This window comes from Drosophila mojavensis, unplaced genomic scaffold (genome assembly GCF_018153725.1).
Source record: "Drosophila mojavensis isolate 15081-1352.22 unplaced genomic scaffold, ASM1815372v1 contig_80, whole genome shotgun sequence".
Classification (NCBI taxonomy): domain Eukaryota; kingdom Metazoa; phylum Arthropoda; class Insecta; order Diptera; family Drosophilidae; genus Drosophila; species Drosophila mojavensis.
Window position 1 is genome coordinate 13,465,088 of NW_025318906.1, and position 20,763 is coordinate 13,485,850.

General features: G+C 36.2%; 1 protein-coding gene across 1 annotated transcript; it reads left to right on the forward strand.

The window, feature by feature from the left end:
- The first annotated feature begins 1,664 nt into the window (after window positions 1-1,664).
- LOC6579765 (histone-lysine N-methyltransferase, H3 lysine-79 specific) lies at window positions 1,665-20,160 on the forward strand. The gene is made up of 4 exons (XM_002005608.4): window positions 1,665-2,350; window positions 17,732-18,953; window positions 19,159-19,346; window positions 19,419-20,160. The coding sequence occupies exons 1-4, from the start codon at window positions 2,192-2,194 to the stop codon at window positions 19,530-19,532; spliced, it is 1,683 nt and encodes a 560-aa protein (XP_002005644.2). The 5' UTR covers window positions 1,665-2,191; the 3' UTR covers window positions 19,533-20,160.
- Window positions 20,161-20,763: the final 603 nt, after the last annotated feature.

Here is a 20,763-nt window from a genome sequence, read left to right on the forward strand (position 1 = left end):
ACGTTCGCCTTTTATGACCCACACACACACACTCCTTTAAATATATGTGTATATAAAAAAATTTCACAATTTTGCTTACTTGGGTCTTCATTTATTTAGTTTTTTTTTTTTTTTTTTTGTGGCCCTGGCGCTGTGTCCAGATCCAAGAGCCAAGTGCGTTTTGACCTCTTCTTGGGTACGTGCCTGGCCTCAGAGTGTGACAAACTGGTTCAAGTTGTTGTCAGTTGTCATTTGTTGTTTTTATTGTTGTCGTCAGTTGCTGTAAGCTGTTATCTCTTGTTGTTGTTGTTGTTGTTGCTTTTATGACTTAATGCCGCGTACGCCACGCAATTTCAATTACAGACCAATGCGACGACCCAGCGAGTCGCAACTACAGTTGTAAGCTCTATCCAACAGTTACGCACATACACACAAAGGTAACACACTCACACACACACACACACACTTGTCTATGGCTAGCCCAACACTTTCATTAGGCTGCTGCAGCGTGTTCCAGGTGTCAAAAGGGAAACAAAACACAGGACGGCGGAGCAAGGCAAAATTTATGAAAAATATGCAGGCTAAGACTGAGCGACGAGCGAATACCCTGTAAACTGTGGAAAGTAGCAGAGGGCGACAAGAAGAGTAAGCAGTACGCATTTTGTATTATTGAGCAAGATATGAGTCATATAATAATAAATGTATGTGCATAAGCACAAGCTCTGTACGACTAACATATACCCTGTAAGCAGCAAAATGATGAGGACAAAAAACCTGACAAAAGCAACAAAATCAAAATCAGCCCAAGAATTGTTATAAACTATGCATATATGTATGTATAAATTCTTGAATTGCGCGACTAGCAATACCCTGTATGAAAAAGATATACATGCATATATACAAAAAGGAAACAATTTGATTGGCAATTATCCACAGTTGCATATAAATAAAAATGTACATTCATATATATATATTCTCAAAAAACATATATGCATAACATACCCCACAACATTCTCGAGCTACAGGGTATTACAAAAAAGTAGACTCCTAACTGGACTATGGAAATGGCCTCCAAGCTTAACCCCGGCACGTGTCGGTCTTTATGAATTTCGCCCCGAGTTTCTTGTAGTTTTACTACTTCTATTTTTTTTTTACTGCCGTTCTCCGTCTTACTCTTCTTCTTTTCAGCTAGTTGCATGTATTTTTGATGTTCACAGCGCAACAATTGGGGCGAATTTAGAATTTAATCAAGCGCCACACAAAAATACATTTTTGCATAGCAAAGCAACTGCAGGTGCAAGAGCAAGGAGTATCGAATGCATTTTTTATATAGGGCTCGGTAAAAGTAGACAGACACAAATATTCCTGTTAATTACAATGAACAAAACAAACATAAGCATACCAATAAAACATATATTTTTTTATAATTAAATAGACGCTCACACGCTTTTATATTCTTAATATTTACATATTGCACAAAAACAAAAAACTAATATAACACTTGAAATTTTGCGCCAACGAACAGCTGATTGCACAGTGTAACCATGCACTGAGAAATATATCGATATTTGTAAAGAGCGAGAGCGATATAATTCAGCGTTATCATTGCTCACTTTGCGTTGGCAGTGCCATCTGAGTAGCCAGATGAATTTTTACCCTATCGTATGTGTTTTGCAAAAATCAGCTAGTTGCAAGCTGAAATACCGTTTTAAATAAGAACTATTAAAACATGTGAAAATCATCTTAAACTAGCTAAAAGGCAGCAGAAAAATAATGTTTACGTTACGTGTCATCAATTTGCATAAAATATATTAGTTTTCGACAAAAAGTGTGGTAACATGCCGCATAATGCCGGTCTGGCGTTTAACATTTCTGTTTACAGCTGTGCAGCGCCTTAACATAATATCGCTTAGATCCGATAATCGAAGAGTTCATTCGAAAAAATAACATTGAACGGGACGGACGCTAAAATGCTGAACTGAAGATAGTTGTGGGTGTTTTTTTATACAGTGATTTTGTACGCTCCCGCGCCGCTTCAGCCCAAAACGCAGAGGACGAACGAGGAAGTCACGCATAAAATCAAAATAAGCAAAAACTTAAAATACCAAATCAAATAATAAAGTGCAATTTGTGAAGTTAGAAATCAGTTAACGATACCGTTAAGCAACAGAATACCAATAACAACAACAACACCAACCAATATAAATTCATCATGAACTCGTGCAAATGCATGAATGTACAGGTCAGCCACTCTAGTAGCGACAATAACAATAAGCCCGAAGCGATTGATTTGACTGTGATGCTTATGAACTTTAAGGAGAAACATCCGAATTTTACCTACTACGAAAAATTTATAGATTTCTTCACCAATGTAAGTCGTTGCAGCATATATTTATACATATAAATACCTATTCAAATATACAAGTAGATCTAACATAAATATATAGTATATAATATATAGTATATATATGTACATACACATACATTATATATTTGTGCGTATATTTAATTATAAGCATTTTATCGCATTCTGCTTTATGCGCAGCGTAACCATTTTCCACGCAGCATAGGGCCTAACAACACACCCAAACTTCCACACACACACACATATGCATACATATATACGTATGCTGTGTGCGTGTGTATTATCGTTCTTTATGCTTTGTGTGCCGGCAGTGCCGCTGTTGTCTGCCTATTCTTGACACACACACACACAGGCGCACGCATAGATATGTATGCGTCAGTGAACCAGCGTGCGAGGAGCAGCAAAACAAAATAGGGTCATTCATGAAAAAGAAAAAAAAAAACACTGCCTTTTGTTGTTGGTCGGCCTAAGAAATTGCCTCTCTTCCTTTTGCCTGACAATTGGTACTTTTTTGTTGTATTTAATGCACAGTTAGCAGTGCCTGTGCTTGTATGTGAGTGTGTGTGCGATTGTGTACGGTGTATATGGTGTGCTTGTGCGCACTGCTTTAATTTTGCCCTACACCTGTTTTTGCCTTCATCGCTCCTTCGCTAGAGACACCCTGTATACCTACATACATATATGCTCGTTTCTGCCTGTGCCGGATTTTTTTTTTTGCTTACTGTATGCATCTTTATACTGCTGTCCCTTTCCAACCGATCGCATTTTTTTCCGCTTTGAATTTTTGCTGTATTTTATTTTTTTGTGTTTAATAAAAACCTTATTTTTTCTATTTAATCATTTTATTTTTATCTTCTATTATTACCATCAACTGAACTCTTAGATCAGCAGGTAATTCCCATGTAGAATTTAAAACATGACTTCATTTCGCTCTCTCTTAGACAGAAAGGCCTTAAAAATACTTAAATTGTTCGAGATTCTATGAAGAGTTCGTATATTATTTAACAAAAACCCCTTTGTATCTTTTTTAATAATACACGAGCTAATTAGAGATGCAAAAATATGATAATAAAGTTATTAAAGTAATTAGGAATAATCTTGAGGATGGTAAAAAAAAAAAAAAAAAAAAAATCAAAACATTTATACAAAAATTTAGTAAGGGATATTTTAAGATTAGAATGTTGTTATGTGCAAAACTAAAATTTAAAAATATAATATAAAGTTTGAACATATATATTTACATTTATATATATTTTGTTGTTAATATTATAAACAATAATGGGAAGAAAAAAAGGAAGGAATACATTTAAATTCTTAGTTAATTAAGAATAAAAAACTTCTCTCCTAGCGAATGACTACTGTATTTAAAAAAAAAAAAAAAAAAACAAAAATCAATAGAATATGGGATATATAGAATTTGTCTATCGTGACTAATGTTTGAATATCAAAACTCGATTATTTTGAGGATGACAACGCAAAAATGTACACAAAAAATTATTAAGAATAAAAATAATAAAATACTTAAGACAAGACGCGACACGCGTAAAGCTACAAAAAACACTTTGATTCTACACTCATGCGTGTGTGTGTGTATGTCGTTTTCAAGGTTAAATCAAATAACAGCTGTTAGTTGACCGTTTTCGCCGCTTCGCCGTTTTCTTATGTTTTTGTCTTTCGCCGCAGCCCAAGCCACTAGCTGCACGTGTCACAGTTTGACGATCGCGCTGCTCAAACTGCAGACGAGCAGCTTCAACAACAATTTGATATGCATATGTTAAGCAGCTGGGCTGGCCACACCCATTGCACAAGCAATTCAAATCTAAACCCCAGCCACCCCACCCCTCCACCTCTGCCTCTCTTTTGCTCTTGCGGGTTTTTGCATAATGCGTTTATTTTGATGGAAATTGAATTGTTATGCATTATTATTATTATTATGGTTGTTGTTGTGATTGTTTTGTTGCGGTCTGGAGATCGTGCAAAAGTTCTTCAGTGCTGAAAGCGCTGAGGCGTACAACAATAACAATAACAACTACAACAACAACAGCAGCAGCAGAAGCAGCATTAACAACAAATAGACCAAAAGTGTTATATTGAATAATTCAAAGCGCAAAACAAAGCAGCAGAAGCAAAAAAAAAAAAAAAACTGTATATCCATACATATAAAACGTGAGTATTTTAATACTTATGTATGCACATGTGCGTGTGTGTGTGTGTGTGTGTGTGTGCGTGTGCATACATAAATATGTATAAAAAATACTCAATGTGTGTGTGTGTGTGTGTGTAGCGAGCCCAAAACGGAACGCTTTTAGAATAAATTACGAAACTGACGACAAACACAAGCAAAGGCAAAGAAGAGGAAGAAGCAGAAGAAGGAAGGCAGCACCAGCAGCAGCCGAAAAATAAAAGCAACAACAACAACAGCAACCGCAAAGGCAGAGCACAAAAAAATAAACTTGTTTATACATTTTGTTGTATAAACAAGTTTTGAGATTTCCAAACGCGACCAATGGCCAGCAGTCGACCGGGGGGGTGGAGTGGTATGGGTGAGTGAGGAGTGAGAGAGAGTGGAGAAGAGTAGGGAGTGAGCTAGCCTGTCATATGTAGGGCAGGGTGTAGGACAGAGCAGCAGTTGACAAGCAGCTTCTTTTGCAGCACTCCCGCCCCACTCGCTCTATCTCTCTCTCACTGTCTCTCTCACACACACTTCAACTGATTGTCTTTATGTATTGATGCGTAGGCCTCTGTTTGATTGTCTCAAGTTGAAGTTTAAGACGAAATTATGCATAAAAGAAATCAAAATTAAAATACAAATAAAAGCCAAATGTGGTCTGGTAACGTTATAAACAAGGCTATTTAGAGTTTTAATAGCCAAATGTGAGACGTGTGCGGCGCGTGTGTTGCACTCCGCATTCATTCAACCAGCTATAAAAAGATCTATTTACATAAAAAAGATCATCAGCATCATCAGCAATAACAACAACAACAACAACATTAACATCAACAGCTACGGCGACAATGCAACTGAGTTGGAGGCAACAGAAGCAGCAGCAGATAAACAGTTAACAGTTGTCAGAACATGTATATATGTATGTATGTAATCTATTCTTCTGTCTTGTCGATTCCATTTATACCCGAGTCTTGCATATTGCATGAGCACATGTATGAACTGTTATAAATGTAAAAGAGTTATTCTATATATTTTAATACAGATTTACATACATTTACTACAACTTTTCAACGTATTTCAAATGTTTGCATATATTCGTAAATAACAAGCGTAGCGTACACGTGCTAGACTGAAACTGCTGTTATATAAACTTGTATACTAATATAATATAATATAACTATGTCTAGTCTATGTCTGTTATACAAATGTACATATGAATTGGTCCCATGCACAGCTCCCAAAATGTTCTGCAATAACAGAGTGCAGTCTGTTAGTGTTAGCTAGCAGCGATTGATGCAAAGTCCTAACATCTCCCAAGCATACACACACACACATAAACAGTGACGCTGACACGGTGCTCTTATCAACATTTTTAGTTTGTGTCCAGTTTAACACCCCAAGCAAAACTCACGCTACAGACGTTTTTTTTTCTAGGTTATCAAACGGTAAAAATAATAACAACAACAATATAGTAAATTTGTTGCTGACGTCGCGTCGCGTCGCTTGGTTCGTGCCTTAATTGATTTATTTATGATTAGATTCATAATTAGTTGTTGTTTTTTATTCGTATTTCTTTAAGCTCTTTACAAATTTGTTTATTGTACGTCTGCTGCTGGTGCTGCCTCTGGGTCCCTCTCTCTCTCTCTCTCTCTCTCTCTCTCTCTCTCTCTCTTTCACTCTCCATCTCCCTCGCTCTCTGCATTCAATGAAATACCGCACCTGCAGACAGAGCAAAAACAAAATTATTACATTTAATTAGCATGACAAAACACTGTTAAATAATGTATATCAACGGAGGATTGAAGAGAAGAGAAGAGAGAAAAAAAAAAACAACACACGCTTCGCTCAAATAACAATAATAAAGATATTAAAATGCTAATAGATACATATATATTGTTTACATTTGCATAATTAATTTATTTATAGTTATGACTGACGAAATCAAAAGAAATGCAAAGAAAACTCTGCCCACACTCAAAAGCCAATCAATCAACAAGAGAGAGAGAGAGAGAGAGAGAGTGAGACTGAGTGCAGTGCAATGCAATGTTCTAAATATAGTTATTATCAAATCAAATATAAAGAACGAAGTGGAATAGTGAAAATATGATAGCTGCAAGTGAATGAAAGAAATGGGAATTAAAAGAAGTTTTTGTTGCTGTCGAAGGCAGCTGTTGTTATCAGCTCAGTGGCATTCAAACTAGTACACTAAAAATTTGTCAATACTATGTATCAAGCCTCCACTTGTTGCTACCAACAGCTGTGACTATTAAACCCCATATACGTTGCAGCGCCTGGCAAACTGTCGGCTGTGGCTGGGATTGTCAAACTTACATTGCTTGTCAAACTGGCGCACATGCTAGTTGCTCCAATTGTCTCAGTTGCATTGTTTATCAAACTGTCTGGCACACTCTGGCTTATCAATAAACAAACTATACGTGACACTCAAACTGTGCTGTGTTTGACTTTTTAATTGCAATGATTATATTAATTATCTCTTATTATAATGCATATTTGATAATACATATTTACATACGTATATACTTTTTCTAATCAACATTTTAATATTTTTGCATGACGAGCAAAATTCAAAGATTGTTTGTGCAAAATTATTTCATTCTCAAAAAGTAAAAAGAAACCAAGAGGAAATATAAATAATGATTAAAATAATTTATATTGAGTGAATTTTGTAAAAGAAATGTGTACCTATATTATAAATTAGAATAACAAATTATGACATATATCGATATACATATATATGTAAATATATTTGGATTATGAAAACGTTGTAAATTTTGCTTCTGACAGCTTAAAGGACAAGGAAAAACTTTGACTCTAACAACAATAATAAACCGCAAAACTGAGTATGCAAGGTCACCGTTACTATTAGTGTAAGAAAGCAAAGCGCTGTTGCTCTCACCCATTCTCCCAATGTCTTGCTCTCTCTGTCTGCCACTCTTTCTCAGTCAAGCAGAGCAGCGCGTGTCGCTTAATTGAAAACCAATGTTAATCTTTAACAAATATAACCTTGACAGCACCAGTAGCAGTAGCAGTAACAGCAACAACAATTGTCCAATGCTGCCAGACTGTTAAACTTTTAACCTCTTAACAGACGTCGTTGTAGCAGCAGCAGCAGCAGGCGTCGACCACATGCACTCGATTGGCCGCCTTTGCCAGTGTTGCCAATTTGCATGTAAACAAAACTATAAATTCACAAATGGCTAAAAATAAACTACTACAACAACAAGAACAGAAACAACATTCGCATGGCGAATAGAAAATGAAAACACCTTCTGGCACAGCACAGCTTTAATTTAATTTATTCAGAATAATTTGACTATATTAATTACTCTATATATTTATAAATATTGCTTGCGTGTTTTAAGGGGTGATTTTCGTAGGGGTTTATGGCCTCCCTCTCTCTCTCTTGCACGCACAGGCGCTGAATTTATGTCAAAAAAGATTTGTTGGCTGCAAATAAACGTAAAACAAACAAAACAAACGCACGCAAATAAACACACGGAATACACACACACACACCCAAGCCAACGTAAGAAGTGCACCTAGTATACACACACACGCATAGATAAATGAGAGTGAGTAGCAAGATGGCGCAGTTAGTAAACAGTAGCTCAGCTGTTGTCATACAGTTGCAGAACTGTTGCTTAACAGTGACTTACCTATAGCGCCTTGAGCTGCTTTAACAGTGCTCTAAATGTTGATCTTGATGATTAGCTGCGCTGCTTAACAGTGACTCAGTTGTAAGACGACGGCTTTGAAAGAGGGCTTGTCTTTATTTATTCTCCTTTTTTACATATCGTTCAAAAGAGAAACTATTAATAGCCAGGCTTATCGTGGCTTTCATTTAGCCACTGAAAAAAGAAATAATAATAAGAATACCCTCAAGCAAATGTCAAAGCGTAGCCAAAAGATGAGATCATACTATAAACCAACAATTAAATGCAGACAGTCACAGAAAGCTCACACACACACACAAACACACGCACGTACACATTCGCGCAAATTTGCCGCTGTTTGTATATTTAATTTGAGTTAGACACACACTCACATATATACATATAAAGATACACACACACACGCATACAACTCTGTGTGTTAAAGATATGGCAATAGGCCCAACTCTATGAATATACACAACGCACGTCAAACGAAAATGGTTTGTCAAAGTTTTTCGATAACACGCCTCGGCCCGTCGAGCCGGCCCGCCCTCTCGCTTACTTGCCACTACGCGAGACTATAAAAAAATATATAAGAAAGAGTATTGTAGGCGACTATATGATACCCTATACTAAGCACAAAAATAATCGAACAGCTGCCCTCAGAAAAGATTGAAAACATATGTAGTTGGAAGTTTTGCTGTAGCAACTATTTTCTAACAAACATATATAATGTTTTAGTTTACAATGATATATTTCTTCTACTCTGGAACCTGTTGAATTTTTAAATATAATCTCTCTCGGCTAATGCATATTTGCAATATACCCGTTGTTATTCCAAATTTGCATTAATTACAGGGTATACAAACCGGACCCGGTCCACAATAGCCAGCCGGTGTGTAAACAATGTTGCGCTTAATTTACTGTTATGCGCACGTCTACCTGGCACCAGGTCCATGGGCTTGAACTATTATAATGCACACTCAATATATATACCTAGGGCGCAAATATAGCCTTAATTTATATATTCTATAATAGAGGTATATAAACATATGTCTAATCAGACGCCATATAGGCATTAGAAGCTCGCGAGCCCTCAGCACACGTGTGCACGTTTTGAGCTGAAAGGCTACACATACACGGACTGATTGCACTCAGTGATAAGAAAAGCTAACCCAAAATAATAAAATAAAAAAATACCAATGATTAAGGTTCGATGTGAGCGAAATATCATCGAAATAATGACTCAAATTCGATTACGCAAATCTCGAGGCAATCGATTGCACTTTGAACAAAGTATTGACTCAACTCGAGTCAGTTCCTTTATAGCTACATATATCAAAATGCAGTATATTTACTTCACAATCCACATTTTGACATAATAGAATTTTTAGAGTATCAGAAGTGAAATATCTTTACCAAAAAGATAAAGCATGTAATAAAAATGTTAAAAAAAAAAACTTAACAGGCCGATAAGCTGCTAAATGTTGATAAAATGTAAAAACTATGTAGATAAAATGTCAAAAGAATGTTAATTATGATTATCCTTATTATTTTAAGGAATAATAAAATATGCTAACGGGCATTGAATATTGTTAAACTGACTAGCTAAATATAATTTAGTTGTTGCTAGGTATCCGAAAAATATTCCAGAATATTCTCTCATAATGTAAGAAATCTAATTTATTTTAGGGATTGCCAAGAGAGAAAGCGATAGTATCATAGACAAAAACTAGCTTCAACGTTTTACATCAAATATATTTAGCCATACTCATAAATATATCCTTTTGTCATTGTGTGAGTCATCATGTAAAAGAGCCATGTTCAAAACCGAAGAGACCAAAACCTAAAAACCAATGGAAAATTTTTGCTCAGCACCCGGCACCAAAATAGCAAAAAAAAAACACGAAAAATAAAAGCGGGCAAAAACACAAAAGCAAAAGCAAAAAAAAAAAAAAAAAAACTATAAAAACAACAGCTAAAATGAGAATAAACGGAAAAGAATCGGAATCCGAATTGCCAATTCGTTCGTAATCCAAAAGAGAGGCAACTACGGCATGCTACGCCTCCAATCGCCACGCCCTCTCCCCCGACCCCCACGCAGTCGCCAAGTCGCTGTGCACGCGTGCTTCGCCAGGGCCCCAGCTGTCTAAAGTTGTTTATGATAATAGCCCCACCGACTGGGCAAAATGTGTTTGCGCTTTCCGAAAGAAAAAGAAGAAAAAGAGAAGAAAACAAAAAATATAAAAACCGAGCAAAAAATCAACAAAACCGAAGAGGCAACAAAATAAATTCAGCAAAAAATGGAATTATTTTGTGAGCTGAACTAAGTCGCAAGAGCAAATCGAACCAAAACGAAAAAAGAAAATAAAAATAAAAAAAAGCAGAAAAAAAAGTTGAGAATGAAAAAAAAAAACAGTCAAGCAAATCTATAAAAGATTATTTTCGTAGTTTCTTTTGTGCGTTGATTTGTTTACAACTTATTTTCCTTTTCTCTTTTCTTTTCTTAGACTCGTTCATGCTAGCGAAGCGAAGTATATTAGAGACTTGTACTAAAGTTAAGAATAAAATTTAATTATTTTTGCCCACTTCTTCATGGCGCCATTAAAGCTAGAGAATTGGAATTCGAAAATGTATGTCCGGTGTAAAAATAGATAAGAATAACAAGTTGAGAGAACTACGCCTATATATTTTACAGTTTTATAGCTAAATTTTGTGAAATCTTGTCTGGAATCTAGATTAATCAATAGCTCTATAGCCTAAATAACTTTAGAGTAGTAGACATCATAACTATATAAATAATAAAATTCATACTTATCAGCTGAACAAGTATTGTGCAGTCAGTTATGCTCGATTTTTTTCATTTTTGGCTAATGAATCGAAATGAGCCGAGTTATCACAAAGCAATAAAAAAGTTCAACGAAAATAGAATTGGAAAAACAAAACAAAAGCTAAATTAGGAACTGAAGTGCGAAAAAGACCAAGGAGGAGAGAGATGGAGATAAGGGTTGTGAAAAAAAAAGGCTAAAGATTAATCTAAAATTTTCATTGTTTCAAGAGTAAGAGCTTTATATTTGCTCTGGTCACATGCAACAATAGCTGCGACCTAAGATTGCCAGGCAACAAGTTATGTTAACAGCTGCTATTTAACATGACAATGTAGCAAGTTAACGTCTGCTATTTAACATTGCTATTTTAAAAACTCCTTATATAGACACTACTCGTATAAAGTGAGTTCTGTTAATTTGTTATTCTTTTGCTGCCTGACTCTCTGTTATTAGCATTCTTCCGTTACTCTGTTAGAAAGCCTTCAAGTAACTGTTCTACTGCACTTCTTAACAGACCATGTAACGATTAGCCTTGCTCTGTTAGCTTTGATTATAGCACCTTGCGAATCTCTTACGAATAAGCGTTACAGATTAATTCGCATATTTTTTGTTGTTGTTTCGTTTCGCATTGTCGCGCGTGGCTAATTGAAGCGCTGCGTTTTAGAGACGTTTAGAGAACGAGTCACAGTCACAGTCCCAATCGTAGTTGCAGTCGCAGTCTGCGAATCACTTAGTTAAAACTAACGCCTTGGATATAATTAATGTCGGGCCAATCAATTATAGTTGCCCGACCAGACCCGGTTAGGCCAGGCCCAGACTCCGCATCACAAACAACAACAATAACAAATAAATAAATTATGCAAACTGTGCAAATTCATATTTGAAGTTGTTTTCGTATTTATTTACTATTTTATTTTTATGGCAAATTCTTCTCCCAGCCGTCGCCTGTCGTCTGCTGTCCAATGCAGTTTGTTTTTATTATTTTTGCTGTTGCATAACCCGAGCGAGCTGTTAAAATTGTTGTTTTATATTTCTCCCTCAGCGCAGACAGGCGTTAGGGGGCGGCTTGGGGAGCGGAGGCGTGGCGGCTATAGCCAGACAGTCTGATATGAATACCAATTGTTTTTGTTTTTGTATGTTTTCGTTCGAAGCACATTTTTAAGTGTGCAGCAAGCAGTTGAGAATGCATTTAAGCTGAAGCTGCTCGAACAGTTTGAGCTGTGCTGTTTGATTAGATTTGTGAGGGGCAATACAGTTTGGAATGCATTGAATTTTATTTAAAGCTAGAGTTTTCTAGCAGTTAAGCTATAATGTTAAGACTTAACAGTCAGCTCATGCTGCTGTTAACTTACATTCTTGCATTTTATGAATGATTTACTTACATTCCTGCTTACGCTCTTTTATTTAACAGTCACATAAATCTTAACAGTCTTATTTCATATAAAGCCAGCAATGCAGTCAGCTGTAAACAATTGTATGTAATGTTAAATTAAACAGAAAACAGTAAATAGTAGCAGTTGCAGCTGCGGCAACAGCAACTCATTAAATATCAATTTAACAGCAGACACCCCTCTTATTATATGCAATTGGTGATAAAAAGTCAACTGTTAAACATTTGCCGCAATTTAAATTAAATAAATATATAAAAACATTTATATATATAAATACTTTTTTTTTCGCAAATTGATTTTCGATTTTCGTGGTCAGCTGTTGTTGCCTGACGTTACGTGCGGGTCGGCACGTTTCTGAGGGAGAAGAAGAAGAATCAACAACAGCAGCAAAAGTAAAAGAATAAAAGTGCAAAGAGGAAGCAGAACATGCGATGTTTTATTTATTATTATTTAACATGGCTCGATTAGCATGCGTTTTGCTCTTGGCCATAGAACAAATACGATTCATCAAATGAGCCATAAATGTATCGATACATGTATAAGAGTGTATGTGTGTGGGTGTATTTGTGTGCGTCTCAATATAAATGGCATTTTAATTAGACAGCAAGTGCAGGGAGCGGACGCAGGCGGTAGATGGCGCCACCAGCACATAATTAGCAACAACAGCGACCGCATTTAGTTTCAATTAACAAAAAGTCAACAATTGTTATTGCTTAGTGTTAATTAAGCGACAACAGCAACAACAACAGCAGCAGCAAGAGCTGTTCACTGTTGTTGCTGCTGCTGGGCTTCAATTGTTATTGCCGCGTGGGGAAGTCATTGACATTTTGCACATTGCAACAAGAGATGCGCGTTACAAAATGCTAGTATTGCCAACTTGTGCAAACAGACAACAGAGGGCGTTAGCGCAGCAGCGTGAGCGAGCGAGTCAGAGAGAGAGTGGGCGGGTGGGCGAGTGCGGGCTAACGGTTGCAGTTGTCAACATTTAGCAAAAGTGTGATAGAGAAAAATCTATGAGACTATGAGAGATGAGTATTCTCGACTAGGAGATACCCTGCAAAGTGTTGCGCAGTATTATTAAATAAGATGTTATATTTGTTAAAGTATTTTTAGATAAATAACATTTAAAATATAAAAAATAAAAATAAATAAAATATGTAAATATATAAAAGGTATAGAAAATGTGCTAATCTGTTTTTACTGACTCTTATCTATGTCCTCTGTCGAACTATTCCTTTTTTAATAATATGCTTTACAGAAAAACTGTATTCAATGTCTCTATATACCTTCTGAACTCACTTTCATATTGTACAGGGTATCTTAACAATGCGACAAAGCCTTTAGACATACGGGCTCCGTGTCGCGACATGTTTAGCTTACCATAAAAACTGTTTGTAAATATGACTGTAAAGGCTGGCAAATCGACAACACAAGAACTGCCTCTAATAGCAATGACAACAGCTCATAAAAATTGCAATTGCTGCAAAGGCAACAACAACAACTCGAAACTGATATGACTAGAAGAAGAAGAAGAAGCTTGCTAAAGCATGGCCAATAAAATTGTCTATATGTATATATATATAAATAAATACATTTTGCTATATCTGTGTGAATGAGCTTAAAGGCGCGTCCAAAACACACAAAACAACACTTGACATTAATGAATGCAATCGCTTTGTTGCTGCTATTTGCACACAAAAATAAAAATAAAAAAGCTGAAACGAGAAACGAAAAAAACAAAACAGTACATAAAAATTAATAATAGTCTTGGCTGATTAGATATTACAGCACCAAGTAAACAAGTCGTTAAAAACAATATGAAAATCTACATGCACAACAAATTTAATGTGCTTGCATAGGCGACACAAACTGTGCCAGAGGGCATGGTCACACTGGCAAGGCGAACATAATTGATATTTAGAAGGAATATCAAAATATTTACATAAGAATACAAATTTATGGACCCAGCTGACAGAGACAGAGAGCATGGTCACACTGGCAAGGCAAAGTCTAGTAATTTATATGAATAAATAATAAATATTTATTATTATTAGTTATATATATTAACTATATATTTGCACTACATTTAACTAATATCAAATTTACTGAGTCAACAATTTATCGATATCGAATTGATATCAGAATGTCAATAATAAATATGTAAAATAATAATAATAATAATTATTATTATAAGAAAAAAAGTCTGCAATTTTTGTGGTTATATTGAAATTTTCATACGTTGTCACAGTTAATCGATAAATTATTGAAAGGTTTTTATTTACAAAGCAGATGTTATCTTTCGTAAAATGCAAATGTTAACAAGATGTTAAATTAATTGTCAATGCTTTAAGACATTGATTAAGAATCTGAACAAAATGTTAACAATATATGGGCTTAAATATATATTTATATATCATATAGATTAATTAATCAGCAGATTTTTAGGTCACACTGTTTATCCAGCTCTGCTGGCACACACACACACACACACACGCACTCACATAAATACACACACACACGCATCACGTGTACATAAACATTTTGGCTTTGGTCGCAATTGCAATGGCAAATGCGGAAGCACTTAGATAATGCTCACAAATAATACGAATCACACACACTAATCTACATATGTACATATATACATACTAGACTATATATACTCTATATATGCATGTATTTCTTATATCAAACACAATTCGGACAGCTCGAACATGTTGTACATTTTATTTATGCATTTAAATTCCACCTGATGATGATGATGATGATATTGTTGTTGACAATACTCTTGGGTATATTTATAGACTAAAGCCATTCAAAATGATTAAGCTGGGTATATAGCTTATCTGAATGTGAATGTAACAGGCTTAGCATGAGTACATAAACCTATATATATATATTAGATATGTCCGATAATTCCTCTACAGCTTACTGTAAGATGTATAACCTAGAATCAGCCATATGTTTCATATCTTACAGTTTTAGATTTTTAGATTTCTGAAACATATTCATTTGATGTATACAATATATTATTCAAATATATATTAATCTACTATAAAGTATAAATGACTTTAGTATTTCTTTTAATGCCTATTCACTCCATTAAATAGGTCTGGTATATGTTATGTTTGATACTACCTGTTAGATTACTCTCACTCGTTATATATACACATATACATATATATATATATATATATATATATATATATATATATATATATATATATATAGTATATCAATCTACATAGTTCGCACTAGAGCGAATGCTGACCAAAAGCCAAGCCAAGCCAGACCGACCGACCGACAGTTAGAGACAGAAAGCACATTGTCATTTGATTTGTGTTGACGTTTGCATTTTCTACCTTAATTCAATTTAATTTTTACTCAGTTGAATTGCCGGGCTGGTTGTTTGTTTGGTTAGTTCATTGGTGGATGCCGCAGAATGAGCAGAGGCGAAAAGGGTATTGGGGTATTGTATTTAAACTAAGTGTCAAATTTAGCATTGCTGTCACACAGCCAACACGTGCTATGCTCACAGAAGCAACAGCAATAGAGCGACTATCGAATACCCTAAGAAATTGAAAATGCTAAAATTAAAATAATTTTTTAAGAAATTTGCATTCAATTGTCAAATATAGAAGTGTTAAGTTTATAGAAAGGTATATCTGACTATGAATATACCTCTACCATTCCCAACTTATACCTGTATAATATGTTGATTATAAATACATTACATTCTATTTATTTATACTCACCATTGTAATCAAAAGACAATTTGATGTATTTACCTTAATGCTATCTTTCAAATCTTGCTCTCTGTCTATCGTCTGTCTGTCTGTTCGTCTGATAGACAAACGTCTGTGTTTTTGCTCTTGACAAGATTTTTATTTCTAGACAGAAAGAGAGTGACACTGAGGGAGAGGGAACTATCTCTGATTGTGCCAATAATTATGCTGCATGCTAACAAATAAGAGTGATATTTGGCGTATACGACTAGAAGATATCCTGCAAACTGTGCTGTTGTCTATATATGTATACGTAGATTTAAAGCGCAAACCCTTTTGGCTAACAAAACAGTATTTTATATGTTTACAGTCGAGTTTGTATTTTAAGGCGAATCTATAGATTAAAATTTGATTAAAATGATCGATTTTAATCGATTTTGTAGAAATAGCAAGAGAGTGAAATTGACTAGGTTAGTGTTGCAGATCCAATATATCAATATATATATATATATTACCCCCTTTAGCCACAACTGCCAATGAAATAGGAGAAAGAAAATCAAGTAGTGCTGTTGCTTTTTGGAGTCTACAACATTTTGCCATTGCACTAATTGTTTGTTGTTTACCTCGATGGCTCAGTTTTTCGCTCTAGTTTTGTTCTTCATTTTTTGATAAGGCGCTACAAGCGACGCCCACTTGACATGAACATTCTCTGAAACATAATTGACAAATTTGCACTTGAACTACTGTGCGATGTGCCTCAACAAATATAAATACAAATAAATATATTGATATAGATATAGATATATACCTATGTGTACATACTCTAAATAATTTATTATTGAAATTTCAAAAGAATTTTTCCAACTCGCACAGAATTTATAGGGTATATATTTGCTTATCGGCCGCGAAAAAAAAAATACACTTAGCGCTAATCAGCCATTGACCAGTAGATAAGAAATGAGCGCACCAAAAGGAAATCAACGTTACCGCTCGATAATTAATCAGCAATTATTTATCAGTTCTATCGATATATTTGCCAACACCTAGGAAATATTGTGCAAGTCCAAGTTGGTCATCCATTTGCAATTGTGGTCTGTTCTTATCATTAGCTTTAATCAATGTTCATTGATCAACATTGGACAGCAGACAGTTTGGCGAAATTTTATATTGTTATAGCGTATATGGTATATTTCTATGATCTAAATCAATAGTCAGGGTCTGGCTAGACTCGAATCAAATTCAATTATTTTCTCTATCTAAATGTTTTTTTATGTTTGACCCATATGGCAAAGCTAACGGCAATTTCTATCTATCTGTCTGTCTATCTCTGACCCGCTCTTTCTCTCTGTTCCTCTCTCACTCATACTCTCGCATCATTTTTGGAATCTCGCTTCAAAACGTACTTTCTTAAAACACGCCTTTCTCTGCGATTTTCAAAATATTCAGCTAGGACCACACAAAATATAAATCAAATATATTTAAATATATTTATAATAAATTTTAATAAGTAATCTTTCTCTCTATCTTCTATATTACAATTTCACTTTGATCAATATTCATGTAAAATAAATTGTAATTAATATTTGTTTTTTCTTTTACTTATAGGCAATCGGTCCTATTCAGGATGTGAGCATAAATATCGTCCATCGTGAATTGGTATACACCTTACCCTTCGATGAGCAGAATGAGAACTGGCGCTTCTACATGTGCATGAACTGCACGGACGTGGTGTTTGGGCGACGCTCCGAGGGGGAAACGCCGCTCAATGGCTGGTACATCAATGCGAGTCTGCGGTGCACCGAGAAGGATCTGATGTACAGATGCAACGACAAGTCGTATTCGGAAGCGTTTAAGATCCTGATTCCGGACTTTACAGCCCTGGCACCTGAGGCAGCTGAAGCGGCTGTAACATCCAATCCGTTCATTGATCCCACTCTGAGCGACAGCCTGCTGCAGCGCCTTAAGATACTGGAGAACTGTCACAAAGAGGGCGTGGAGGCCGAGATCAAGGCGACCACGGAGCGCGTCGAGCGTTACTCGGATCAGCAGTTTGCGATGCTCAAGAGCTATCAGGAGAAGGAGAAGCAGGACTACGCGCTCCTCAAGCGCATCATCATGCAAGTACCTGACAGGGCGCTGCAGCTGCTCGACAATGGCCAGCTCGCTGCCCTGGAGGTAACGGGTGCCGGCAACGTCGGCGGGGGGTTGGGCATGGGAGCTGCAGCTTCTGCCCAGTCAACGTATGGGGCTCGACGCCGGAATACAATTAGCAGCCGCCGCGACCTGGGTATGCCGATCACGCCCACCACGCCTTTGGTGGGTGGGCCGCCCAACTTTTTGGCGTTCACACAGGAGCCTCAACAGCAGCAGACGTCGCAGCCGCAGCAGACGTCGCAGCCGCAGCAACAGCAGCCTCCGTTACCTAGCGCCACAATTTTGAGTGCGCGCAAAATGTCAAACTTTGATACACCGCCTGCCACACCAGAAGCCACGCCCATGAGCGTGGGCAACAGCCCCACCTTTAGGCAGCAGCAGCAGCAACAGCCCTCGGTATTGGCCAGCAACAGCCTGCTGCCGATGTCGCCAGCTGCTGCCGCTGATGATGCCGACGAGTGTCTATTTGATCTGGAGGATGTTGATGGACCACAAGGCCACACATCCCACAACTATCAGCAGCAGCAACAGCAGCAACACCACCAACAGCACCACCACCAATATCAGCGACTGCAGCAACAGCAGCATCAACAGCTGCAACACCATCAACAGCAACAGCAACAGTTGCTAAATCAGCACGAAGACAACATGAGCGATGCAGATGAAGCAGAGGGTAAGTCAGCTGAGATGATGTGGGAGCTGAAAAGTCTATATATATATGTAATATGTATATGTAAGAGTTTCTATTGTATACCCAAGAGATTCCCCTGAAACTCTGCTTCAAATTGGAAGTTCTCTTAACTATATTATAGTATATTGATATTCTCAGTCAATTTATCAATTTACGATTCTATATATATCCCTCTCTCTTGTTATAGATGCTCTCGATTTGGATAGCTCAGTGGCCATTGCGATGCATGGAGGTAAAGGGCGAGGCTCTTCCACGGCGCAGATGCATTTTGCGAATTACGCACGGAGTCTGCCCGTTGAGATAGCCAATTCTCCGCTGGCGGAGCGTGCCAATAATAATAACAATCAGCAGCATGTGCTGCTCGAGGATGAGGAGGTGAGTTCAGTGAATACTAGCTAAAAGAGAATATTATATTTAAACATTCTCATTCTCTCTCTCTCTCTCTAGGTGCTGGACAATACGGTGGATATTGCAGCTAGCATCAAGGCCTTGGCCAAGAGTGTTCATGGCGAGGCGGTGTTTGGTGACTTGCCACGCCCACGCTTGAGGTCACAGATCTAATAGAGGAGGGCAATGGAACCAACCACACCCACACCAACAACAACAACAACTACAACTATGTGCACCATAATTTGTTAAAGGAAAAGTGAGGAGCAGTCCTCAGTTGTTTATGCTAAACTAAATTAGTTTGCTCAAGTTAAAATTTGGACTCTTGAAGCGCCTTCATCCAACACACACACACACACACCCACTCACGCATACTATGTGTATTTGCATATATACACTCACATCAACACACCTGCATAGGCATATGCACCCTAAACATTTAATTAAGATACAAGAAAATCAAATATGTTGAAGCAAATTCATGTAATTTTTTCTCAATTATCATTCGGAAATACTTTCTGCTTCCCTTCTACATATATATATATATATATATATAGATATATATAGATATATATATATATATATATATATCTATTTTCTGATAAGTATTTTCTTTTGCATCGTATGAAAAGTGTCAACGGGGCTGTTGTTGGCCACCGTCACATTTGCAGTTAATTAACTGATGATGTTGTTAGTTTATACAATGAATTAATTATATATCTCTATGCATACAAACTACAAAATACAAACAAAACAAATACAAAAGTGCACACGAACCAATACGTGGTTAACTGTAAACAAATTGTTTTCTTTTTATTCAAATATCGAATTCTTTTGTAAATATACGCAAATTATGCCATCAATCGGATATAGGAAACTGAAACTGGAATCGGACACCCAAATAAAACAAACAACAAATTGTTTCCCATGCATTACTTGGCTAATAATAAGAGAGATCATACGTGTGAGAATCTTGTGTGTAATTTATAATTGAAGAGGGTTACTGAAACTCTAGAAATCGTCGTGAATATTTATACAAGATCTATTTTTGTATTTGAATATCTGTGCAATGTGCGATGCCTTCAATGTATATCTGCTTACATAAAGAATTTTTCTATATCCCTATAAAATATCCAAGATTATTATTCCTTAACTTTAATGTAGATTTTTTAAAAATTTCTTAAAATTTTTTCTTTTATTTTTGGGCGCTATAAAGCTCCTAGATAAAATAACTAGATTGTTTTTTAGTAAATCCCAAGTTTTTTCCAATTTAATCGTTGATTTTTTGCACTCGAAAAGCAATGTATTAAAAGTACTAAAATGACCAACAATTTTTATTGAATTAAAAGTACAGAACGTGTGAAACTAATTAAAAATGAAGCGCCAATTGAGCAATTGGCTCGAT

Coding starts and splice junctions, on each gene's coding strand:
- LOC6579765 (XM_002005608.4), top strand. CDS start 2,192: ATGAACTCGTGCAAATGCATGAATGTACAGGTCAGCCACTCTAGTAGC. Junction 2,351..17,731: donor TTATAGATTTCTTCACCAAT/GTAAGTCGTTGC, acceptor TTTTACTTATAG/GCAATCGGTCCTATTCAGGA. Junction 18,954..19,158: donor CGATGCAGATGAAGCAGAGG/GTAAGTCAGCTG, acceptor CTCTTGTTATAG/ATGCTCTCGATTTGGATAGC.